Source organism: Myxine glutinosa, chromosome 8 (genome assembly GCF_964187855.1).
Source record: "Myxine glutinosa chromosome 8, kmMyxGlut1.1, whole genome shotgun sequence".
In the NCBI taxonomy this organism is placed as follows: domain Eukaryota; kingdom Metazoa; phylum Chordata; class Myxini; order Myxiniformes; family Myxinidae; genus Myxine; species Myxine glutinosa.
In genome coordinates, this window is record NC_136268.1 from 133,762,130 (window position 1) to 133,789,636 (window position 27,507).

The window sequence follows — 27,507 nt, forward strand, 5'->3', positions numbered from 1 at the left end:
GCCAGTCGCCGACTGGGCATCCTCCGTCGTGCGAAGTCCTTCCTTGGCACACCTGAGCTCCTCACCACATACAAGGCTTTCATCTGCAGCTCAATGGAATACTGTTCTCCCCTCTGGGCTGGTGCGCCTGCCTCACACCTCGCTCGTCTTCAAGCTGTTGAAACCAAAGCTTTCAGAATCATTGAATCTCCCGCGATGAAGCTAACTCCGAGGGCCTTTCACTCACTCACCACAGGCAGGTTGGTGGGCTTTCTGTCTTCTACAGACTCCTCTCCGGCCTTGCTCCCCCAGCTCTCTGGGCTCTGTCCCCCTAATATTCCTGCAGGTCGCACAAGATCTGCCAGCAACCCTCTTATGGTTAAACTGCCAAAATCAAGACTCTGTGCTCACCTTCACTCCTCTTTTCTCCCGCCTCTGGAACAAACTCCCTCTCTCTCTTCAATCCCACTCCTCCCTCCAGGTCTTTAAAACAGCTGTTCACCACCGTCTCTTATCTTCCCCCATCCAAAACAAACCTTGATCTTTTCTACCCCCACTAATTTCACCCCAGATTCACTTTTTTGAAATACCAACTTCCATTCCTGGAAGTCCTTGCAGTGTCCTTGTGTTTTATACTTCTCCCAACCCTCCCCCCCCCCCTTCCCACGCCTCCTCCCCCAAAGCCCTCCCACAGATCTCCCGATGTGCCTGCTCTCAAATGTTGTGTTTGTGTGCTTCCCCTTCTCTCCCCATCTTGTCTACCGCTACCCTTATTATATGTTTTGTGTGTCTGTTTGATTTTCGTGTGATAAATGTTCGCTCTTTCACGAGCCTCGATCCTGTATACAAAAAAAGAAAACAGAAAAGAAAAAGAAAGCATCTCAGCGAGTAATGAAGGCCCGTTTTGACATGAATGCGACAGCTCGTAATTTTCGGCCTGGAGACAAAGTGATACCTCTGTACTACCTCTGCCTGGGGAGCCACTATTGGTGAAGTTTAGCGGTCCCTACTTGGTCGAAAAGAAGCTGAGTGAGGTGAACTACGTGGTGCGGACCCATGACAGACGGAAACCCCACCGGGTGTGCCATGTTAATATGCTTATAAGGTACTATGAGCGTGAGGCCGACCTCGGCCGGCCAGTTGATAGGTCATATAAAACATCAAGATGTTGACTCTCGCGAATCAGACAGCGTTGCTCCACAAGAACCTGAGAGCGAACCGATGGGGGCTTTTCGTACAACAGTACCCCTTGGAAATTGTACATATTTCAGGTTGAGATAATGTCATTGCAGATGCTCTATCTCGAGCTTAAGATAATTTCATGCACATGCATATTAGCTATGATGCCGGTAAATGTCACAACGAGATGTGGCTGTTTGTTTATTGCACTGTTTATGCTGTGTTGAAACTAATGTGCCTTTGTAAAGGTGTGTACCTGCCTTTGTAAAAGAAAACTTTGCTTGGGGTAAAGTTTTCTTCTTTAAGAGGGGGAGGTGTTACAGTCTGTGACCTTTCTTTTCATCTTCCTTCCACCCCCCCCCCTCCCCTTGTGAGTTAGACCAAGTGGTTTGGTCCACGGGTATAAAGCCTGTGATTGGCTGTGGCCTGTGGGGCAGGGAAGGGACCTGGCAGGTGATTCAGAGGAGAGTGGCCATTTTGGAAGAGGCCTCACGGCGGAGTGCCTTTTCGTGTGCTTGTAGAGTTGTCAGGGGAAATCTCTCCACCTGAAGGCCGGATCCACCCCTGTAGCCACCTCGGTACCTGAAGGTTGACTTGTGCCAGATCCACCCCTGCGGCCACCTCGGTACCTGAAGGTTGACTTGTGCCGGATCAACCCCTGCAGCCACCTCTGTACCTGAAGGTTGACATGTCAGATCAACCCCTGTGGCCACCTCTGTACCTGAAGGTTGACTTGTGCTGGATCAACCCCTGCAGCCACCTCTGTACCTGAAGCCTGACATGTCAGATCAACCCTTGCGGCCACCTCTGTACCTGAAGGTTGACTTGTGCCAGATCAACCCCTGTGGCCACCTCTGTACCTGAAGGTTGACTTGGATTAAACTCTTGCTACTGCGGGGCCTGCATTGGGGCCTACTGCGGGGCCTGCATTGGGGCCTACTGCTGGGCCGGCATTGGGGCCTACTGCTGGGCCGGCATTGGGGCCTAATGCTGGGCCGGCATTAGAGCCTACTGCTGGGCCTGCACTGGGGCCTATTGCTGGGCCTACCTTAGGGCCTACTCTTGGACCTGCATACTCCTACCCTCTCTTGCTGGCCTACTCGGGTTTTTCCCTCTCTTCTCCCTTCTTTGTTTTATGTGTAGGAATATATTTTGTGTGCGATTGCCCATAAGTAAAGCCGGTGTGATTGAAGGCTTGGCGTGGTGTGCTTCAGGCCGTAACAAAAGTAAATTAAATAAACTTGTGCATTTAAAGGTTAAATTGATGTTTTATTCACTGTAACGAAAATGAAGGCCGATAAGGTTGCAAATATACATCATCCTTTTATATAATGTAGCATAACATTACACCTCACATCTGAAATAGAAACCAAAAAAATATTACGAGTAATTATGAACTTTTATTAAACCTATACCTGAGTTTGCAGTGAAGGTATATCCTGTGCGCAAAATCCAAACAATTTGCAACATATACAAATGTTGCAAGAAGCGGATATACAAATGAGCACAGTTTCGAGAGTAATTCTGAGTAGCTGAATTATAAATGAGGCCCTCAGTAGTCAAACTCAAACAATAGTTATTTTGAATTATTTGCTGAAAGGAAATCCTTGAAGCAAAACGTCTTTCGGCAGAAATTGAGATCTTACTCCTCGTATTCGGTGAAAGTATTCATGAATTTCAGTCCCGGCTGTCTGATCCGATTAATCACAATTTTTTTGCTGTTGTTTTAAAAACTGAAATGATTTCCTGCATAAATGAGTTAGCCACCGTTGCACTGAATGCCTCAAATATTCGTACTTATTGCATGCGATAAATCTTAAAGCATTTTGAAGAAGCTCAGAATATTTACTACAGAAACATCACAATGGTGAAGCAACAACAGTTGATGTTATAACAAAGAATAAAAGGTCATTAAATGTAATGTGGAAGAGGAAGTAGAAGGACAGGTTGAAGAAAATGCAGAAAATCCTGACAAGTACGAGTACAGTGCAAGCAATTACTGCATCACAAAAATGCTGCTTTAAACAGCAAGTTACTTTTTAGCCACAGATGCTCAAATATAGTCAAAATTGCTTTCCTTTGGGATTGTTACCCAGTGTCTATTTACACTTGTGAACTCTTCTTCTTCTTCGCCCCTTCCCCTCCTTTATTCCCACCTTGTCATCAAAGCCTGGAGGGAATGTTTCTGGCTCAACAGTTTCTGGACCCAGCTGTCCAGGCACGTTCGACCGGCAGGATTTTGTATTTTTTTAGGGTTCCGGGATAACGCGCCTACTCTTCCGGAAAGACACCCTGGTATATTTAATGTCTACCAACATACCCAGTGTTGGCAGACGAATCCTCCGAAATGACGTCCTTCCGGGGGATGGAGCACGCATTGATGTATCTCCCTGTCTGCCAAACATCAGGATGACGGTTTATAGCTAATAATCCAGGATATAACGTTCAAAAGTGACTATGCATACCTATAAGCTATCCTGCCAGGCCTCATATATACAATTGTGAACTATTTGCTGAAAAACTAACCTGAATTATGTATTTAAAAATAATTATAAAAAATTAAGGAACTGACTGTTCTACCTTAAGACATCGCTTACATCTAACAATGACTTTGCACCTGTTCTTATGTTGCTTGCGGAGAGATGCGTACCTATTCGGAGAGATGCGTACCTATTCGGAGAGATGCGTACCTATTCGGAGAGATGCGTACCTATTTGGAGAGATGCGTACCTATTCAAAGCTTTCAGAATCAACCCAACAATCTACTCAACAACAGGTTTCTCAGATTATATACACTCAGATAAATACGTCATTCAAAACATCTTTTTTCATTTGTTTCTGATGATTCTTTCCATTGCCCTGCATGACTCCTGCTATTAATCATATATATCAAAATATACAACCTTTTTCTAAATCATTTGAACTCGACCTCATTCTTTGGCAAGATTATTCCCAATGTTTCTCTTGGTAATAAAAAAAAAAAAAAAAATCCCCCCACAATGCATATTTGTGATCTAAATACCAAGCCCATTTACCCGAAACAGTTTCACTCTGTTAATTAATCTGATACTGAGTTTTTGTTTCACTTGCATTTTGTGTTATCATCGGGGATATTTACAAATGGCGTTAACGAATGTTATATCCCGACGATCTGATTACTCCTGTTTGTGAAGCGTTTGATCTTCAGGTTTACGTTCCATCTCGAGCAAATTGAAGGAAGATTACCTTTGTTGTGATTAATGGTGAGACCTGACAGAATCGTGGTGGGTTGTTGTTCCGATGACGAACATGCTCGACACGTCTTTTCGCAAAACAAATATTATCCGTTTCTCATTCCTTCCCAATCTGATACCTCGGGCTGTAGCTAATACAGTTCTGCGAGTAACCCGCTAACCTGTACATTCATATATATATATATCGTAAATTCATTCATTACCTGCCACCTGCAACAAATTTAAACCACTTCCACTCTCTTAATGCCCACTTCCGCTCCGCTAAATCTTGCATCTGTGTGTAGTATGTAAAGAGGCATTTATAGGTACATGCGCTTTCCCATTCCCCTCCAAACTTGATCTTTTAAACTATCTCTTGATCTTTTTCTTTGTTTTCTGACTCGTTTTCAATTCCTTCCTCTTGCCGCTTCTTTTTATCTTCTGCTGCCCCTGCGTTCTCTGGAGCATCTGAAAAAACAAGCAAATGAAAAGATTATCAATGTCAACACTATTAGTCAGTTGTCAGCATGGAAGGAGCATATGACACATTTCAATGTAAAAGGTGAAGATGTACCAATGTTGTTTTGTTGTTTGGTGCTTGAAGCATCCGGTACATCATCGATCTCCACTACAACTTCATCAGGAGTTTTCGAATCAGGGCTTTGTTTGCTGGTCGTGCTGGCGGGAACTCCATTTTGGACTTTGATAACTTTGACCACCGTCTCATAGCAGAAGCGGTAGTGATCCTGAAAGAAATAATTTTTTTTTTGTCAGAAGAAAAAGTTTGGACAGGCAGGTAATGAAAATGGAAACAACTTCAGGGTCACAATATCGGTGCTTTGACTAGTCAGGTTTAGTGTCTTATTTGAGGTTATTGCCAAATATCAAAAGTCAACGATAATACGTACATGCAAATACTTTACTTTCACTCACCAAAGTTTTGATCATGGCCGGTCGTTGAAGACGAAGCTTTTTGACTGTCTGAAAAACATCAACCATGCCCTCCATTCGGCCACTTTCCAGAATGTTCCACAAAGCGCAAAACGTACCAGTCCGCTCAGCTCCGTCGCTGGAAAATGTCAGAATCAAGATCGTACCGTCACTGGATTGCTCCATGACCTTCTTGTCCTATAAAATCCCATACTATCCCACCAGCTATCCCTGAGAGGTATATCCACGAGGTTATTTTTTTCTTTTTTTCTACAAAGCAATCAATATTGATGAGATAGTTTTGCTTACAATTGATTAGAAGAAGAAAAACACTTTATCACATGGCCAGCAGAATGAATGAATAAATGATCGTTTTAAGGCTATTTTCCCCACTAGAGCGGGGGTTAGCCTTGCGGGCCCCATGACAATCATGGTTCCCTGTTTGAGGCAATGGTTTTATGGCCGGATGCCCTTCCTGGCACCAACCCTTAGTCACCTCTTACGATGCGCAGGGATACGGTGTACCTATTCTAAATCAGGGTACACACCGGGATCATTCATCCCAGCAAGCTGGTACTCAATTTGCCGACCTCAGAAGGATGACAGGCTGAGTCAACCCCCATGGTGTTAATTCAGCGATCGACCGGGATTCGAACTCAGGATCCTAGGATCCCAAGCCGGCACCCTAACCGCTAAGCCAATTCTGATGTGACAACACCAGAATGTGAACAGTAAATGGTTTTCTTGAATAAAAATGAATTCAGCAGATTAATAAATAATTTGAACTATGGAATTTTTTTTTTAAGGGGTAATAAAAGTTTGATTAGGCTTTATGCAGGAAAATGAACTGAAATGTTGGAGGTTTGTATGATAGATATTTTATCTGATTTTGGTGTACATGAGATGGCAGGAAAAAATTCAGCTTGTCTAAATAAGCAAGAAACAATTTAAATAATATACGTACTAGTGGATATGTAATTATTATCTACTAGTGGGGTCACCCGTGGGAATCCCACGGGCATGGAGGTGTATCGTTGCGATCGGTGCAGCCGTTTTTGTGTTACCCGGGACAGTAACGTTTGGCGGGAGCCCATACCTGAAAATGCTGGAGACCAAAGCTGGAATTGGAAAAACAATATAGCCTATTTTACTCCAGGGGGTCCCAGGATTACCCACCCAAACTTTCGTTGCGATCGGTTCAGCCGTTTTTGCGGTACATGGGAACGGACGGATGGACAGACGGACAGACGGACGGACATTTGGTGAATTACAGTAAGATATAAATATTTCCAAGTTTTTGTGTGTTTGCTTAGGCGTTTGTGCGTCTGCATGTTTGTTTGTATGTTATTCTTTCACTACCAAACCGTAGCACCCAGAGGCCTCAAATTTTGTGTGTAAGTACTTCAGAATATGGGCAAGGTTTTAAGCTACCACACATTGCCTTGACATCCGTTTTGAGGCCAATAAAGTCGCTATAAAGTGTATATTGGGATGTGGGGTCAGGCAGTGCTGTTGCCGACCTGCAGGCAAAAGGTAATCACCATGAGCCGATAACTTCATAGCTTTTCAATGTCCAACACATTCCAAAACCACCGCTGGGAAAAGCTCTTTAGGCTGAGCAGCGTCAGATAGCTCCTGCTACTTGCACATGAAATAATGTATCCACTTAAAGGATTTGAGCAAAAAGCAACAAATATAGTAATCTGTAATGGAAAAAGGTTTATAGTTGTGTGTGAATAAATAAGAATATTTTTTCTTTTTTCTCACCATTTGGTGAATTGTTCTGATTTCCTCGAGTGTTAAGTATAAAGTATATGTACGAGTAAATTAAGTGGATGGTTTCAGTAAATATTAGATAATTGAGAACATCGCATGTGTATTTGGGCTTATGATGTAATATACTGTAATTATAATTATTTTCCATTCGATATTTTTTGGATACATTGTCGATGCTTTTAGAAGAGCTAGAACATAGAACGGATCAGGACATAACAAAATAAAAGGAACAGTAGAAAGAAACACACCAATAGCAGGGTTGAGGGATAAAATAATAAAATAGAGGGAGACTTGGACAAATAAGGGATGGGGCTAGGGGAGGAGGCTTGGCGTGGACAAGATGGACAAATAAGCAAACTCTCAGGAAGGAAAAATTGGAAATTTGAAAAGAGGTGGGCTTGGAGGAGGTCAATGGGGGTAGAAAAGATCATGGTTTTGGACGGGGGATAATCTGAAATGGAGGTGAACAGCTGTCTTGAAGACCTGGAGGGGAGAACGAGATCGAAGAGGATGTGGAAGTTGGTTCCACATCTGGGGAAAAAAGAAGAACGAATGAGTCTAGGGGAGCAGTGATCCTGGATATACGTAGTTTGTTCATTACCTGCAGTGAACAACAATTGGTCGTTTAAAGCCAAAGATTTCTTGTTTCATCTGGATGGTCTTGATGATTTCAATGAGGCCTTTATTCGAAGAAGGTACGCCTTTCCCCCGCCAGGAATGTATCTGAAACTGCCTCACTTCTCTACATTTCTGTCAATATAACAGAAAAAGAGAAAATGTATGGAAATGGAAAACGGGAAAACCAAGCACATTTTCCCAGCAGTCCTGCATTACATGTGCTGATTATAGACAAAGCAACCTGACACATTGCTACTTTATATAGAAACATTATCTCGGATTCAATGTTGACATATGAAATCATGTTGCACATCCTTTATCTATGTCCTGCTGCTTGTTAATTTACTGGTTCCATGTTGCTATCTTAATATTGTGAACCTTGGTGTCTAAGTGCATTCGTCTATCTCCCATTTACGACGGCCGCTTCCTGTGCTGTTTGAAAACCTTCACCAATTGTTGTTTTTTGCATTTTCATTTCATCTTTCTTAATCAATGCAATATAGTCAGTCACTGTATTGCCCCTTGCAGTAATCTTTAAAATAAACATGAACATCTGGATTGAAGTAGATTTAATACAGATCTTCATGGAGTAGTACACAATTAAAATAGTTATATTTTCACTTCTTTTTAGACAAATCCAACTGCTGCCGCCAGATGTTGCACCACCATTTTGCGGTGGGTGGTATAGGTAGCTTAGAGCTTTGGCTCTGAGTCAAAGCAAGACTGCAACACAATTAATATTTTTAAAAGTTCATGAAATAATTTAAATTGATAGATGAACTTAAACTTTTCCCGTCCTGAGTACCTTTGTTTATTATTATTTTACGCTTCCAGTTAGGTTCCCACTGGAAGCCTATTGTTCTTGTAAGGATTATTATTCTCCCACATTCGCACATTTCCACACATTCCTCCGCTCTGCGGGCGCCAACCTCCTGTCCCCCCCCATCCAGACCAAATTCAGATCCTGGGGGGACAGGGCCTTCTCCATCGCTGCTCCCACCCTCTGGAACTCACTACCTCACACCATCAGAGACTCCTCCTCACTCACCACATTCAAAACATCACTCAAGACCCACCTGTTCAACACTGCATTTAATATTTAACCCACAGCATTTAACCCCTGACTATCTCTTCTCCTTCTCCTTCCTTTTGCTTTGATTATTTACCTATTTATTTTTGTCTTTTTGCACTTGTTTTTTGTACTCTGTCAAAGCGTCTTTGGGCTTCTTGAAAAGCGCTATATAAAATAAATGTATTATTATTATTATTATTTTATGGAGACGACTCCGAGAAAACTGTTATGGCTAGCTCTATGAGATTTTAACTAATTATAGATACCATTGCAACTTAGTGCATCATGCATTTTGTTTTTGCTATTTCAACTTACATTGACTGCCATTGCCCATGACATCAAACTTTAAACATCTTCTTCTCCAGAACTGCTGAACGGATCAGTGCAAATTTTTACAAATATGATCGCCGAGCCATGGTGATAAACGTGTGAAAAAAACGTCAGCGATCAGGTGGTTTGGTGGCCATATTGTATTTTAAAAGAAAACTTTTAGAATCTACTTCTCCGAAATTGCTTCTCCGATCGATATGAAACTTGAAAGATATGTTTACATACCGATGTGGGAAAAATATTTGCAAACTATTATATCAGTCTTGTGGTTTGGCCGCCATCTTGAATTTAAGCAAAAAAATTAAATAATCTTTTCCAAAGTACCGCTTAACAGATCAATGCAAAATGTCATACATATGATCAACTACTTATGTGGGAAAAGTATTTGGAAACTATGATGTCATCAGTCACGTGATCTGGTGGCCATTGTGAATTTAAGGAAAACCTTTCAACATCTTTTTCTCCAGAGCTGCTGAACGGATCAAGATGAAATTTCATAGGTATGATAAACTCCCAATTGGGAAAAATCTTTCTGAACTATGACATCAGTCATGTGGTATGGCGGCCATCTTTGATTTAAGGGAAAAAAATTGAAAATCCATATTTCCAGAACCACTCAGCAGATCAATCTGAAACTTCACACGTATGATTGACTACAAATGAAGATTATTTTTTGCAAACTATGGCATCATCAGTCACATGGTATGGCAGCGATCTTGGATTTAAGGAAAAAAATTGAAAATCTATATCTCTAGAACCGCTTAACTGATCCAAACCAAAATTTACAGATATGATCGACTACCCATGAGGAAAATTTATTGAAAATGATGACATAATCAGTCACGTGGTATGGCAGCCATTTTGCCTGGAAACCTATCATCACTGCTCGCAGTTCTAGTTATAATTATTATTATTTTGCATGCAGCCTGTGATTGCTGGTTGAATAATTGTGAGGAGCATGGCTGTGCCGCTGATGCAGTGCCCCATTTCCAGTAATTTGATACTCATTTTGCTGACGTCGGAAGTGATAACAGGCTGAGTAAACCCATCTGGTGTTATTTAACGGAACTACATGGCCTCAACCTCAAGACCCTAATATATTAAGCCAACACCAGGCTTACTTTTGCTTGTTAAAGATATAACAAAACAGTATATGGGTACTACATGGTTTCTGATCGTTCAGCATTAATTAAGAAAACAATTCTGGATGACAAAAATGTTGTACAAGAGCTTTTTTAATCAAGTCATTTCCTTTGGATCATTTTATGCTTAATTTTCTTTCTGTTGTTCATTTCACCTCTTGTCATCAACAACAGTTTATGAACGAAATAGCATTCAATTTACAACGGAAGAAAAATAAAATCAGTCATGGATGTTATACCTGCTTGCATTTGATGTTGAATCGACGAACAGTTAACTCTTCATTCGGCTTCTCAGTTTCCATAAGTTGCACCTCAACCTCTCCGTATGTATGAGCATCCTTCTCGGGCCAATACTGGTAGCATTGTTCCTGTAACATACACTTAGTGAATTCCAAACTGCACCTTAAACAGTAGGTATATCAACAAGATAGCTTGGGGTTAATAATAAGAATTTTAAAAATCGAGTTGGATGTAGATTTAAAGTGCTTTACCAACTGAACATGTCAGAGAGCATTTCATTCAAGCTAAACTGACATTGGCGACTCAGGTCTCATTAAGTATAAGAGCAGGAAGAGTCTAAACAGAAACATCATGGATGCTAAACCCAACACTTAACCTTGAAAAGTAATTGTTGGAATCTTGTCAAAATATCAGCTCAAATATCCACATTACAACATCCCATGCAGTTTGCTAATTCCAATTAGAGCAGGAACACTTGTGAGAAACAGAAAACAAGAATTTGACTTACAACTCCGTCTTCTGTTAGCTCGGTGAGCATCACTATGTTGTGGCAATCTTTTTGAAAGACCATGTGCCAGAACTGTGCCAAAGTATTTTGAAGTGGCCCCTGAGTGGCAATGAAGGTTCCCAAAGCATGATATCCCTGAAAAACAGTGTACAAAGGAATGTGACCTCAGAAAGGAGAGGAAATACATTTCGATTGACACTGCAACGTTCAGGAAAATGGTAAAAACAAATGAGCAATTAATTATTGTTAGGCTTCACTGTCTCCCATAGAATGGGAGAAGCAATTGCAATCAGTCGGTGTCGGTAACTGAGTGTGTGATGTGCGAGTCTGCATGCAGATCGAGTTAAATATAGCTTCATTCTCAGATCTACTATAATCTATATACACCACGCAGGATCCTGCATTGTTAAATGCTCTGTCTTGATTCTGTTTTGTTATGCTTTGGATAGATGATCTCTGACCAATCATACACTTTTACAACCTTGCCTGTCCAGCTAAATAAATTAAGGAAAAGGTAAAAACATCAAGTGCAAATTATGACTTAAAAAAATAAGCATGATGTTGTAGATGCGTGACTAATACAGGAACATAAATTGATTTAAACATATATATTTATTGTGCTATACTTTCATTGCAGGAATGAGGCTCATGGAAGAGCAAGGCAGAGATGAGAGTGGGAAAACATCAAGGTAATGAGTGAAGAGGAAAGGGAGGAAGAGAGGAAACACTGAAACTCACAAGTAAGATGAATGGGGTTAGAATTAGGAATGACAATAGATTGGGGTGCACTGATTGATTAAAGCTCTGGAAAGAAGAGCGAGACAGAACTGCATCTGCAAGGAGGTTCCAAAGACGGGCGAAGTAAGGAATGGCTGTCGGCAATAATTTGAGGGATTTAGGTTCTGAGCTTCTGAAAATTCTCAAGAAAATTAACCTGTTGCTTTTGTTTGTCACTCAAAATCCAGCCGACTCATTTATAGACTTCTCGATGGGGTTCACCTCACCTGTCTGTCCTACTTGTCTTGCCTATCTGTGCTGACAATCCAAACATTATAAATTCCCTACGATGGGCATTTTAATATTACCTGTCGATAAGGTAATCAACCAAAATCGCATAAGAAACTACAGAGGCAAAGTGCATATCAACGCCAGGCTAAACAGTTTATGTATTCTATCCCTCGATATATCACGTGCCTTCGATATGGTCTAGCACCCTGCTCTGCTCACCAAACTCTCCTCCTTTGGTATCCATGGAAATCTCCACGCATGGCTGGCGGACTTCCTCTCTAGTCGTAGTCAACATGTGGCCCTGAATGGGTTTCTCTCATCTCCTCTTCCTGTTCAGGCTGGAGTTCCCCAAGGCAGTGTTCTGGGCCCTGTGCTTTTTCTGGTCTTCATCATTGATCTCTCTGACTCTCTTGAAAATCCTCTCTATCTCTTTGCTGATGACTCCACTCACTGCCGCTCCATTCCTCATCCCTCAGATCGGCAGTCTGCAGCCTCCTCACTCTCTGCAGACCTGGACAAAATCACTGACTGGGCAAACAAGTGGAACATGTCTTTCAATCCTGACAAATCTCACTCTCTTACGATGTCTCTCCGAAAAGACCGACTGGACAACCCTCCCATCCACTTTCTGAATAATCTTCTCCAAGAAGTTCTGTCACTCAAGCTTTTGGGTCTCACTATCTGCCATGATCTTTCCTGGGAAAACCACATTTCAAATCTGGCCTCCAAAGCTAGTCGCCGACTGGGCATCCTCCGTCGTGCGAAGTCCTTCCTTGGCACACTAGAGCTCCTCACCACATACAAGGCTTTCATCCGCAGCTCAATGGAATACTGCTCTCCCCTCTGGGCTGGTGCTCCTGCCTCACACCTAGCTCGTCTTCACGCTGTTGAAACCAAAGCGTTCAGAATCATTGGAATCTCCCGCGATGAAGCTATCTCCGAGGGCCTTTCACTTACCGCAGGCAGGTTGGTGGTCTTTCGGTCTTCTACCGACTCCTCTCCGGCCTTGCTCCTCCAGCTCTCTCTGGGCTCTGTCCCCCAAATAGTCCTAAAGGTTGCACAAGATCTGCCTGCAACCCTCTTATGGTTAAACTGCCAAAATCAAGACTCTCTGCTCACCTTCACTCTTTCATTCCTCTTTTCTCCCACCTCTGGATCAAACTCCCCCACTCCCTTCAATCCCACTCCTCCCTCCAGGTCTTTAAAACAGCTGTTCACCACCATCTCGTATCTTCCCCCATCCAAAACCTTGATCTGTTCTACCCCCGCTAATTTCACCCCAAATCCTCTTTGAAATACCAACTTCTTTCCTGGAAGTCCTTGGTGTCCTTGTCTTTATACTTCGCCCCCCCCCCCACGCCGCCTCCCCCCCAAGCCCTCTCCCTCCCACACATTCCCGATGTCCCTCACAAATGTTGTGTTTATGTGCCTCCCCTTCTCTCCCCATCTTGTCTACCGCTCCCCTTTTTATACACTTTGTTTGTTTGTCTGTTTGATTTGTTTGTGTGATAAATGTTAGCTCTTTCACAAGCCTCGATTATGTATACAAAAAAAAAAAAAAATCTGGGTTTGGACCTGAACCAAAATCAAATCAGCTTGTTCTTGTCACCTACCCAACTTATCCACCTAGTTTTGTCATAACTTGTCTGCAACTTTTTCAAACATCATACTTAATATCGTCTTGGCCAATCTCTAGATAGTGAAGAATCACTTAAAAAGTTGAAACAAATTTTGCATCCTGGTCCGGATTCGGATCTTCAGCCGAATCAAATCGATTCGTCCTTGTCACACACCTAAACTCTCCACCAAATTTCATTTGAATCCACAACTTTTGGAGATACCCTACTCATAGACAGACAAACAGACAAACAGACAGTGGTGAAAACATAACATCCGTCCACCTTCAGTGGCAGAGGTATTTATAATAATAATACAAATAATATTAACAATAAAATGTTGAATACTCGGGTATATGCGTATCAGGATAATATAACTCTATCAGGCTTTTTGTAATAGATCGATCTGTCTTTCATCCACAGCTCAATGGAATACTGCTCTCCCCTCTGGGCTGGTGCTCCTGCCTCCCACCTGGCTCGGCTTCACGCTGTAGAAATCAAAGCTTTCAGAATCATTGGAATCTCCCACGATGAAGTTGATTCTGAGGCCCTTTCTCTCTCTCACCGCAGGCAGGTAGGTGGTCTTACTGTGTTCTACCGACTCCTCTCCGGCCTTCTTACTCCCCCTGTTCTGTCTGTGCTCTGTCCCCCAAATATTCCTGCAGGACACACAAGATCTGCCGGCAACCCTCTTCTGGTGAAACTGCCAAACACAAGCCTCTCTGCTCACCTTCACTCTTTCATTGTTCTTTTTTTTCCCGCCTCTGGAACAAATTCCCACTCTCTTCAATCTCAATCCTCTCTCAAGGTCTTTAAAACAGCTGTTCACCACCATGTCTTATCTTCCCCCATCTAAAACCTTGATCTTTTCTACCCCCGTGAATACACCCCAGATCCACTTTTTAAAAATTGTTTTCTTTCCTGTAAGTCCTTGTCGTGTCCATCTTGTTTATTCCGTGTACCCCGCCCAGCCCTCTCCCTTCCACAGATCCCCCGATGTCCCTGTTCTCTATTGTTGTTGTGCTTCCCTCTCTCTACCCCTCTTGCCTCCCGCTCCCTTTTTATTTTGCATGTGTGTTTCTGTGTTTTATGTGTTAGCTCTTACACGAGCCTCTACTTTGTATATAAATATATATAAATATAAATATATATATTACTCTATGGAGCATCTCGACGTGCAATTATAACGATTCTAGCCTGATACTAAACAGGGCAATAATGGTAGAGAGGTTTAAAATACTGTAATTTTTTCCCATACATTCAGGTATGATGCATTGATGTAATCCTCTGATTCATCATCAGATTCATCATTATCATCTTCATCTTCACAGTCAGATTCATGTTCACCATACTCTTCCATCCTCTTCAGTTTGACTCTGTTGTAATCATCTGTGAGAAAGGAAGGTTATCATGGCCATGTTTTTTTTTTTTTACAAAGACAAAATTGTTCAAAGAAAGCCTGCATGATGATGAAATAGACAACAAATAAAAGTTCTTTTCTGGTGGATGAATTTGCTGAAAAAATGTACCCGATGATAATTATACAAAATTCGGCCATTGTTTTCAAATTATATTTGGAGGCAAAACTTACAAGCAATCGCATGCTTGGACCTGTTGTTGTTGATGTTGGCAGGACTGGTCCCTACATTTTGCATCTCTTCATAATCAGGAACTTTCTAAATTGGCACATATGCAAATACACATGTTGATATATGTACATCATTTATGTCGTAAACGTTTACATAGATGCCTGTGCACTGTGCAGACATCATAAAAATGTTATTTTATGGATCATACTTACATATCGTTACACTCCAGCACTAATGCGTTGTAAATGAGTACTGAAGAAAACTTTTTGGCTTGTTATTTCAGAGTTAACAACGATGGCATTTTACGTGAGATATGGCACACCTGGAACTCGAGTTCAAGGCTGGATGGCTCGGTCACACTCTCTCTCATCAGCAGTGATGGCAATATTGTACGGAGCTCTGCCAGGCTGATTTCAGTGTCCCCGTATAGCTGCTGCTCCAGTAATACTTGGTGAATCAAGATGTACTGATCCTGAACAGAATGAAGAACATACTGAATAGGTCGGTGTCTTCCTATCGATGGATGATGCATCACTCATATTTTACCTATTAATTTTTTGCCCAAAATTAAATGTCACCCACATGATAATTAATATTACACTGAAACGTAAATAATGCATAACTGATGACTGAAGGTAGGAAGTTAATTTTGTCTGAAGGGAGGTTTCTTACCTCAACCTGCACCATGAGGCAGCGTTGCTGGCGCAGCGTCACCACAAAAGCGTACACGTCCACACGACCCTCGTCCTCCAGCATCTCCATGAGGGAGTTTATGGCGACAAATGTTCCAGTGCGTCCAACGCCGGCACTGTGAGCAGGTTGTGTCACTTGTAAAATTGTACTACACCTTACGTTATTATTTTGGTTGGTGAAAGACTTCATGTGTAACAGAATTAACTCAGATCAATGCAAAGATGAATATATTTATGTATATTTTTATGCAGATATATTGAATATATTTATGATATATTGTAGATATATTTGTAAAAAAAAAAAAAAAACACCTTTAGAGGCCATTTTTCCCCGCAAAGCAGGGGTTGGCCTTTTTCGGGAACCATGGTTGTTGTTGTTTTTTGGTCCCCTTTTTGAAGCAATGTTTTACGGCCGGATGCCCTTCCTGACGCCAACCCTTTTTGTTGACTTTTACAACAAACAGGGAATTACCAGTGAACTGGTTCTCAATTTGCCGACCTCGGAAGGATGACAGGCTGAGTCAACCCCCTTGGCGTTAATTCAGCGATCGACCGGGATTCGAACCCAGGATCCTAGGATCCTAAAGCCGGCACCCTAGCCGCTAGCCCAGTACGTAGTTCGCGGGTGGAACCGAGCTGGGACGCGGGTGCTGAGCGGCGGTAGCAGTTGGAGTTGCAGCAGTAGGAAATGCGGGAGCAGCGAGCACCAGTGCGCGCGAAGGTAACAAAGCAGCCGTGCGTGCGCAAGAGATGAGCAGCATCAGCCTCGGGATCCGCCATAGGAGCAGTAGTAGGAGTGGCGAGCAGCAGTACTCGGCCTGTGTGCACGGAGGCGACGAAGTAGCAGTACTCGGCCTGTGTGCGCGAAGGCGACGAGCAGCAGTACTCGGCCTGTGTGCGCGGAGGCGGCGAGCAGCAGTGCTCGGCCTGTGTGCGTGAAGGCGACGAAGTAGCCGTGCCGCCAACGCCCCGTAACGGCGTTCCTTCGGAGGGTCCCGGAGCTGGTTCGCCCCTCCAGACGTAGAGGAGGAACCGAGCGCGATGCGCGAACCCCATGGCCGCTCGTCGTTGGTGAAACTCCGGCAGATCGAGTTCAGGTCTTGTGGCAGAACTTGCGGTCGCAACTCTGCCATGTTCATTCGGCCCCCGAATACGTTCGGGGGCAACGGGGTCACCAGTTTAGCGGTTGCCGAAGATGATAAGAAGAGGCCATTTCGTTGGGTACAAAAGGTAGTTTATTGTACAGAAATGTAAAATGTAGATATATTTGTAGATATATTGAATATATGTCGATGAATATATTTATGTAGATATATATTTAGATATATATTTAGTTATATATGTATATATACACATATACAGCAGAGCCCTCCATACATCTTGGAACAGTGAAGTCAAAAAATTTTTTTTTGCTATATACTCATGAAAGTTGGATTTTGGATTTGAGCTCAAAAGATGAATACACACATACATATACACACACACACACACACACACACACACACACACACACACACACACACACACACACACACACACACACACACACACACACACACACACACACACACACACACACACACACACACACACACACACACACACACACACCACAGTGGGGTGTCACCACGTAAGTGATGAGGGTCCTTGGGTTCGAGTCCCGGGTTGAGTCAATTTTTTCAAACTAGCCCCACATAGTAATTTATTCCTGTTCTTTAAAATATGTGAAGAAATCGTCAAAAAAAAATCGATCACTTGGTGTTTTACATCACAAAACCTTTACAGTGTGGTCCAGCATGGCAAAATATGGTTACAGTATTATCCCAATTTTTTATACAGTGTACAGTGTGTTCCAGAATAAGGAATCACATTGTGGAAATAGAACCACTTTAAATTACCCACCGAAGGAGGAGTTCATATACAGTATATCATGGCTGACTCAAGCAGGTTTTCCACAAGAATTATCCTTTACTTTGCACTGTCCATTGTCCCTTCTATCCTGACAAGCTTGCCAGTCCCTGCTGATGAAAAGCAGCCCCATGACATGATGCTGCCACCACAATGCTTGACAGAAGGGATGGTGTTGACTGGGTGATGTACAGCGTTTGGCTTGCGTCAGATGTAACGCTATAAAATTTAAATGTAAATTTTTGTCTCGTCTGACCACAAAACCTTTCTCAACATGACTGCAGTATCATTAAGATGCTCTTTCGCAAACTCCATACGTGCTTTTTGATGCGTCTTTTTCAGTAATGGCTTCTATCATGCCACATGTCCATAGAAGCCAGCTTTGTGAAAAGACCGGAATATTGTTGATTGAAGAACACTGACCCCCATCTCAGACATCGAGCCTTGCAGATTTTTCAGTCATTGTTGGATTTACATGGACATCCCAAACCACTCAAACCAGTCTCCTGCTTGCCCAGCTGCTGAGTTTGGTTGGACGACATGATTTGCCGAGAGTTTGGGTGGTATGATATATCTTGCACTTCTTAATAATGGATTTCACTGCACTCAAAGGCATAATGAATGATATTTAAATGTTCTTAAACCCCCTCCTGAATGGTGCTTCTCCACCACTTTATGTCTGGGAAGAGAATTTCATTCTTATTTTTATCGACCTGAGGTTCCCTCTCCAGAGTGAACTGGTCTATAAAATTATCTTCATGGTTTTGGCAGTGTCGGTGACTGTAGCTCTGCTAAGCTCATGCCTAATAGGCGGAGCCGATGCAATTGTTCAGCCAGAAGAACCTTTTTCTATTTAAATTGTTCCTGGCAGTTCGCAGAACTGTTTTGTGTACCACAGACAGCTTAACGTTGGGCAAACATTTCCTGTTGGTCAGAATGCATGCAGCAATGGCTGGTGTCTTGCTTCCTGGTACCCACAACAGTGATGGAGTCTTATCTCGACGTATATGTGTATATATACGTATATATGTATATATAATTCATCCCATACCTTCCATAACTCTGATTCATCGAGAATGTGATATCTACACCGCGGTTCAGCAATCACTTGGATGTAGCAATGTCTGCTAAACATTACGGCTTCTCCAAAATTTTTCCAAAGTTTTCTAAAGATAGAGATTGCGAGTTAAGCTCTTAGAAGCCAATAAGTTATAAAGTTGAAAAACAAATGATTCATGATCTTCTCTCAACAGGAAAATCTGAGGAAGATACCATTATTCATTTGATTCAAATTTTCAGAAAAAAACATATTGTCTCATATGTTCTTAATCATAAAATATCTGATTTAAATAAAACACTCCCTTGTTTAGTCTCGCCACTATTGGTTATCAGCCTTGTTTGCAATTTTTTTTTTTAAATCACAACGTCTTTCTCATTTCAATAAACTTCTATCATATTTTGCATTTTGATAGCGATACAGTATTCAAACATTTCCAAACTATTTCAAAGCACAACAAATTTTGTATACTTCTTGCATTTTAAAAATATACACCCAATATTGTTATTTTCACGGGGAAATAGATATTTCCAATATTGTTAACAAATGTTAGACATTCATTCCCACCTGCAGTGCACCACCATGGGTCCATCGAAGAAGTTGCAGAAGGACAAGACTCGACGACGGAGGCGCAGGAGAAGATCTGGATCATCGGGTACACCATGATCCGGCCACTTTGTGAATTGCACGTGGGTGATTGTGCGACTGTTTCCTCCCTAAGTCGAAAGAAATAACAAAATTGAGTTTGTGTTTAAAGTTATCACTATCATGATGTAACACAATTCGGTCTTGCTTTTCAGTGCTGCCATTTTTTAATGTAGTATATGACAAGATTGTGAGAAACACTTCTGTTGTATTCTTACACTGTCAGTAGCTTCACCCATTCCTGAACGGAAGGAAGAGTATGTTCTAATCAGACTTTATTTGTTTTTGTCATTGGTTGTTGTGTCTGTGTGTGTCTTTGTGTCTGTGTGTGTCTGTGTAAGCAAAACCTTTTATGTGGGGCAAACCTCACTCATTGGCAATATAGTTAGAGTGTCCTCTCTGTATCTGCGAGGTCAGTAGTTCCTTCTGACTCTAGTTAAGTAATGCTACTACAGCTTTAAAAAATGGTGTGGACTCCTGCCTCACTTAATGCTCAGCATTTAGAGGATAGAGCACCCTGTGGGTTGACATCCCATGGATAAAAAGATAGAGGGGGTTCTCTTTTAGTACCCCAGTCACAGCACAGAGAAAGGTAACATCACAAGATGGCATTCCTGGCACTTAGTGTTCCGAGATGTTACGTCACTTCGCCAAAGATCACCTCCTGCCTGTATTTGTCTGAAATAAAGTCTGGTGTTGTCTAATGTCTATGCCTGCATGTGTTTGCATGGTTTTTGTAAGAACTCCTGACAAGCAGAGCTGGATGCCCTTACATGATTCAGGGATATTTTGGTGATGACGTAGTCTGGGTACTGCATCACTTCATTGTTGGTCACACTTAAGCTTTTATACTGCAGCTTCTTGCCACTTTGTCGTGGCCAGTACTGGTAGCACTTGTTCTGCACACCAACCAAGGAAACACATACCTAATGAACATACCGAGTAGAAGCAACCAAATGGTGGTTATTGAGTTATAGCTCTATTCCGAGATCAAAATATCCAAATTTATCCAATTAATAGACATACGAGTAAACTATGCAAGTTTCATCTTTGGGTGAAATATCTAGACCAGCTAGTCACACATGGTGGCGTTATCTTCACCATGGTCAAACGATCAAAGAGGTTGACCAAACCTCAAACAAGCTGCTAACTGCAGATTTGAATTGCCCACTGCTTCCGCACACAGGAATGTTTCTCACTGTTTGGGACTACTTTCACTATATTGTATTTCTTGTTTGGAGAGCCACGAGATTACTGAAATTTCACAAAATGAAGCAGGTATATTGTTGAGTTGGAGACCTGTCATTGTTTGACAGTGAACCACCTGTGGGAGAACAGCAATGCTTGTATGGATGTGGCAGTACTGCTGCTGCAGTGTCCCTTTTAGGTTAGAGCAGGAATTTGGAATTTGTCATCGCCTACTCACGAAGGACACAGTGGAATCTTTAACACCCATCAACTGAAACTAGCAGAAGGGATGCCCATTGATGCCTCACCCTGACTGCAAAATATCAGGATGACAGGTCTGGATTTGTACCCATGCTTAACAGCTCAGAGGTAAGTGTGCATACCTCTTCGATATCCCACCAGCCAACATTATATCAATTTATTGAAATGGCCACCTACGAAGAAACCACAGATTCCTCATTGTTAATTTCCTTACAACGATTCAGGACGAATATATCTGAAGAGCAATGCCTATCGAAAAAAAGGAATTATTCTGAAGCCATTCTGTCATTCTCACCAAATAAATAAATAAATAAAACTGAATTACCTAACACACACTGCTTCTCATTTACAAAAATAAATCGGAAACAAATAATTAATGAGTAGCCACATTGCACTTACACTCGACAAATTAATGTATTGCACGTATGTTAAATTATTGCGAAATGCCCTGAAACTTTATTGAGAGGTTTGAAAGGAAAATTGATTGAATCACATAAGAAGGGGGAGAGGCTTGGCTAGAGGAGGACAGAGACAGTGTGGATTGAACCCACCTTTCCTCCTTCTATACAACGTGTAACCATGATGATCACAGCTGTCTTTTGTTCCCAAATCATGCCCCAAAAATCAGCAGCTGTTTCCTCCATCGGTCCTGCAGACATGATGGAGAAAATGAAACGTAGTCTCGGTAACCCATTCGACTCCCATTACAATCTACCCAGTATTTGTAATTCATACCAAATACCCAAGAGCTGGTACCCATTGAAGGAAATAGACACAGACCCATCTTCGAGCAACTGCATTATAATTAGAACTGCATCACCGCAAAGTAAGGGGGCCAGAAATCACAATTTAAATACATACCTTGGGCACAAATATACTTCTTGTTTTCCTTGTATCCCTTCACAACACATAACACAAAAACAAGAATGAGGTTTGTCAGAATATCAGATGGTTAACCATGCAATCGTGGCAGAGATAAATAGAGTCACGGAAAAGCGGAGTGGATTTTCCGTAATAAAAAAAACCTATAAACTCACATTGATATAACTGGCATTTATGTAATCTGATCCAGGCTTTCCTCCATTGCTCACCAGACGAACACGATTGTGATCATCTGTCAAATGGAATATTTTCATCATTTCCCTTGGATTCGGTGGTTAAAACACAAATATGTCATGAGCATTCGTACACTGAGCCTCAGTTTGCACTTACATGGAAGTATGTCACTGTAGCGATTCTTGCCATTATTGTAAGGCTGTTGGGCTTCCTTGGAGGGGTTTGACTTCCAGACACGAGGGATAGACTGATGGGGAAAAACAAGGAAAATGCATTTTGTATGTAATTAAAAAAAATTCATTGAATTGAATGTTTAAAAAAAAACATTTTTTAAAAAAGAAATCAAATACTGAAACGAGAAAACATCTTAAAATGCAAAGCCCATCCGCATCCACTTTGAACTCAAAATAAAGGACTAAAACAGCTAAAAATTAAAAATGTCAAATTTATTAATTACTGTTCTCCACATTCTCTTATAAATAAAGATTTGTTCAAAATTTGATGGCAAAAGCTCAAATGAGAAAACGAGATATCTGTGATAACAAAGCGATCACCAAGGGTTGGCTGATCGATCGCTCACGCCTCTTACCCTTGATACACGATCCAATGATGGCCATATTTTTTCGGAATGTCATATGACCTTGAACTTTCCCGGTGTGTACCCCGGTTTAGAATAGGTATACCGTATCCCTGCGCATCGTAAGAGGCGACCAAGGGTTGGCGTCAGGAAGGGCATCCGGCCATAAAAACATTGCCTCAGAACAGGGAAACATGATTGTCATGGGGCCCGCAAGGCGAACCCCCGCTCTACCGGGCAAAATGGCCTTAAAACGATCATTCATTCATTCATTATATGACCTTGAACTTCAGCATTTCGGGATTGAGTGTAAATTAAGAAAATGTGTGCCCATCTACAATTTATCCAACAAAACTCAATGTCATAAAAATTGGAGAAAAATATTCAAGTTATGATCGAAAAGGTGTTTCTTGTTAATTAGGTCACAATCTGAATAAGTAGGTCATGGACACAAACCAAATATGAGATGCGCAACTTCAGTGCAGGTCCGCTATTATGATGCAAAAATATCTTGGAAGGCCAAGCGCTCTTTCAGATGGTGTTTCGAGCCTTGGCAAAATTGAGTCAGATCATTGGCAAAATTGAGCGATGACAAAAAAAAACCGCATTTTTCTTTTCATACCAACATTTGACCTTGATCTTTAATTCAGAGGGGTATATAACCACCTTTAGAGGCCATTTTTCCCTGCAGAGAAGGGGTTTGCCTTTATCGGGCACAGTGGTCCCCTTTTTGAAGCAATGTTTTATGGCCGGATGCCCTTCCTGCCGGGAATCCTGTTAGTTGCCTCTTGCGACACACAGGGAATTACCAGTGAACTGGTACTCAATTTGCCGACCTATGAAGGATGACAGGCTGAGTTAACCTCCCTGGCGTTAATTCAGTGATCGACCGGGATTCGAACCCAGGATCCGAGGATCCCAAGCTGGCACCCTAACCGCTAAGCCAACACCAGGCTCAATTCAGAGGTGTATGATGCACAATTAAGCACACAGGGGAGTGGGTATATACAAGTGTACTCACCTCAAATTCCTGTTGGAACGTTTTGAAATCTGAAGCTGCTTTTGTCTCATATACATTTTGAAGTTCCTCAGCTAGGATTGGCTGCACCTCCAGTAATGTGGGTTCTGTATGACAATGCAAAAAATCATTAGTATCATTTTTTGTGCATTTTTTTGATTGATATGAGCCAGTGATTTAAAATAGAAATTAAAAAAAATTATAATGCAGTTGCTTTTGGAAATTAAGGTAATCTGCAAGACCTCCTCAAAAAACTTGGAACAACTAGGCTGAAGTAAATATTTTTTTTAAGTTTCATTTTCACATGCCTTAATTCAATTCAATTGAATGGTGTAAAAATCTCAAATATTTACCTCTTATTGGCATGGGGATTTGGATTGAGTAACCATTTCGACTGCGCAGGGTAGGGTTGAAATGAACAAAACCAAGAGATCAGTCTGGTACTACTACATTAATAAAAAGTTTCAAAAGATTACTTATGAGGCACTCACAATAATCCAAGTCAGATCAAAATATTTTTCATCAACATAGAAAGTATCCACAATTTGTAAGAGATCATACAAATTTATGCATTATTTCTGTTGGCCTTAAAAATAGTTTCAAAGAAAAGCCAGAATAAGTTTTTTTTTTAATGCGATATTGTAAGTATATATATATATATATATATATATATATATATATATATATATATATACACATATATATATACACATACACATACACATACACACAGTGCTTTCAGGAAGTATTCAGACCCCTTCACTTTTTTCACATTTTGTTATGTTGCAGCCTTATGCTGAAATCGTTTAAATTCATTTTTTCCCTCTTAAATCTACACTCAATACCCCATAATGACAAAGAGAAAACAGGATTTTAGAAAGTTTTGCAAATTTATTAAAAAGAAAAAACTGAAATATCACATTGACATAAAGTATGCAGACCCTTTGCTATGACACTTGAAATTTAGCTCAGGTGCCTCCCATTTCTCTTGATCATCTTTGAGATGTTTCTACACCTTGATTGGAGTCCACCTGTGGTAAATTCAATTGAATGGACATGATTTGAAAAGGCACACACCTGTCTATATAAGGTCTCACAGCTGGCAATGCATGTCAGAGCAAAAAACAAACCATGAGGTCGAAGGAACTGCCTGCAGAGCTCAGAGACAGGATTGTGTCGAGGCACAGATTTGGGGAAGCCTTCAAAAAAATTTCTGCTGCATTGAAGGTTCCCAAGAGCACAGTGGCCTCCATAATTCTTAAATGGAAGAAGATTGGAAAAAGCAGGACTCTTCCTAGAGCTGGCCGTCCGGCCAAACTGAGCAATCGGGGGTGAAGGGCCTTGGTAAGAGAGGTGACCAAGAACCCGATGGTCACTCTGGCTGAGCTCCAGATATCCTGTGTGGAGATGGGAGAAACTTCAAGAAGGACAACCATCACTGCAACACTCCACCGATCTGGGCTTTATGGCAGAGTGGCCAGACGGAAGCCTCTCCTTAGTGAAAGACACATGAAAGCCCACAGAATCTTGTTTCTCACAGTCTGAGAGTCCTTTAGGTGCTTTTTTGCAAACTCCATGCGGGCTTTCATGTGTCTTGCACTGAGGAGAGGCTTCCGTCTGGCCACTCTGCCATAAAGCCCAGATCGGTGGAGTGTTGCAGTGATGGTTGTCCTTCTGGAAGTTTCTCCCATCTCCACACAGGATCTCTGGAGCTCAGCCAGAGTGACCATCGGGTTCTTGGTCACCTCTCTTACCAAGGCCCTTCTCCCCCGATTGCTCAGTTTGGCCAGGCGGCCAGCTCTAGGAAGAGTCCTGGTTGTTCCAAACTTCTTCCATTTAAGAATTATGGAGGCCACTGTGCTCTTGGGAACCTTCAATGCAGCAGAAATATTTTTGTAGGCTTCCTCAAATCTGTGCCTCGACACAATCCTATCTCTGAGCTCTGCAGGCAGTTCCTTCGACCTCATGGCTTGGTTTTTGCTTTGATATGTATTGTCAGCTGTGAGACCTTATATAGACAGGTGTGTGCCTTTCCAAATCATGTCCAATCAATTGAATTTACCACAGATGGACTCCAATCAAGGTGTAGAAACATCTCAAAGATGAACAAGAGAAATGGGAAGCACTTGAGCTAAATTTCAAGTGTCATAGCAAAGGGTCTGAATACTTATGTCAATGCGATATTTAAATTTTTTCTTTTTAATAAATTTGCAAAACTTTCTAAAATCCTGTTTTCTCTTTGTCATTATGGGGTATTGAGTGTGGATTGATGAGGGAAAAAATGAATTTAAACGATTTCAGCATAAGGCTGCAACATAACAAAATGTGAAAAAGTGAAGGGGTCTGAATACTTTCTGAATGCACTGTACATATCCATATATACATATACAGTACATATACTAGCAAAGTTACCCATCATTGATGGGGGTTCATAGATGTCTCACCTGAAATGAGCAATTTCCTTTGGTGTGTGTATTGGTAGAAATGGGAATTCAGTGTAAATATTCAGTTAGCATCTGTCACAATGGGTGCAACTGGTAACCTCGACAACCTCATACCATTCTATCAGCTAAGATTTCCAATCCATGCTTGTTGTACCTCCGAAGTACTTCTTGGGAGTGAAGGTGATACGATGAAAGCTCAGCTGGGAAACGGGTTTAGGCATGTTTTGGGCCTACAGCCTGATGGAAGATCACCAAAGTTATTTTCATACCAACCAACCACCTCCAGGCACCTATCCCTCTCCACATAGTTTCTTCAGCTCTGACCTCCCCCCTCTCTCGATATTCCCCACAACTTTGATTTCAGCAATTTCCCACAGCATTTCATTCTGGTTTCCCATTCGATGATCCATAGATCAGTAGTTTAAGTTTCACGTTTCAACATCAGTTTCACTTTGAGATATCAGTTTAGATTCATCATCGCAACTTGTGATGGGGCACCTCAGTGTGTGGCACCTCAGCAATGGCACCTCAGCACCATGGCACCTCAGCAAAGGACTTCTGTGACTCACTGGGATTGACACAATCTGTCAATTTCCCGACCCGGATCTCAGCCAATGGAGTATCTTCTCTTCTAGACTTGGTTATGACAAACTTCCCTGCTAATGTCTGCTGCTCTTCTTCTGCTCCAATCGGTTCTTCTGATCATGTGCTTGTCAAAGTGGACATCTCTCTGGCCATTCTCAGAGAGCCTCCTCAGCGTCGACGAGTCTGGCATTTCACTCAGGCCGACTGGGACGGTCTTCAAGCAGCCATCAATCGTCTGGATTGGTCTCCCATCTCCACTGCCTCTGACATCAATTCTTCCTGGGAATTCTTCCAAAGCAAACTGATCTCTCTCATGCACAGATTTATCCCATCTCGCCTTCAATTGTCTTACCCTTCCTCCCGTCCATGGTACACTGAATCTTGTGGTGAGGCAGTTGCCCTGAAACAACTTGCCTTTGCCTCTTGGAAGGCTAATCCAACTGAAGGAAATCTCAGTTCCTTCCACCAAGCTCGGAACAAGTGTGTGTCTACCCTCAGGAGTGCCAGGAAGCACTATCTCTCCTCACTCAAGAATGAACTCTCAAACCTGTCTCCTTCCTCCAAATCCTGGTGGCGTCTGGTCAAATCCGTTTCTGGTGTTTGTTCCCCGTCCATCCCCTCCCTTACCTCAAATGGCCACACAGTTGACATCGCACGTGACAAAGCCGAATGCCTCAACTCTGTGTTCGCCTCGAAATCCTTAGTCCCAAACCCATCTCTCTCTGTTCCCACCTTTCCCAGTCGAACCCAACTGCTCCTGGACTCTGTGTCCTTCTCTCCTGACAAGGTGGAGGAGTTTTTGTCAAACCTAGACTCTGATTCTGCAACTGGACCAGACGGCATCAGCCCACGGGTCCTAAAATCCTGCTCTGCCGCT

The 27,507-nt window shown here is 42.0% G+C and overlaps 1 protein-coding gene across 2 annotated transcripts in view; it reads right to left on the minus strand.

The window, feature by feature from the left end:
• Nucleotides 1-2,406: 2,406 nt before the first annotated feature.
• The window catches only part of PTPRC (protein tyrosine phosphatase receptor type C), a 162,087-nt gene continuing 136,986 nt past the window's right edge, over nt 2,407-27,507 (minus strand). For both annotated transcript variants that reach the window (XM_068125242.2, XM_078783738.1), the window contains 18 exons: nt 23,955-23,995; nt 23,605-23,708; nt 22,163-22,253; nt 21,988-22,064; nt 21,812-21,848; nt 21,502-21,599; nt 20,275-20,400; nt 19,424-19,572; nt 15,872-16,007; nt 15,522-15,671; nt 15,202-15,286; nt 14,869-14,999; nt 10,987-11,121; nt 10,478-10,606; nt 7,678-7,826; nt 5,304-5,439; nt 4,945-5,116; nt 2,407-4,838 (listed from right to left, as the gene is read on the minus strand). In XM_068125242.2, coding sequence (XP_067981343.2) covers nt 4,735-4,838; nt 4,945-5,116; nt 5,304-5,439; nt 7,678-7,826; nt 10,478-10,606; nt 10,987-11,121; nt 14,869-14,999; nt 15,202-15,286; nt 15,522-15,671; nt 15,872-16,007; nt 19,424-19,572; nt 20,275-20,400; nt 21,502-21,599; nt 21,812-21,848; nt 21,988-22,064; nt 22,163-22,253; nt 23,605-23,708; nt 23,955-23,995 — 2,050 coding nt within the window. In that variant the 3' untranslated portion in view covers nt 2,407-4,734. The remainder of the gene's footprint in view (nt 4,839-4,944; nt 5,117-5,303; nt 5,440-7,677; nt 7,827-10,477; nt 10,607-10,986; nt 11,122-14,868; nt 15,000-15,201; nt 15,287-15,521; nt 15,672-15,871; nt 16,008-19,423; nt 19,573-20,274; nt 20,401-21,501; nt 21,600-21,811; nt 21,849-21,987; nt 22,065-22,162; nt 22,254-23,604; nt 23,709-23,954; nt 23,996-27,507) is intronic.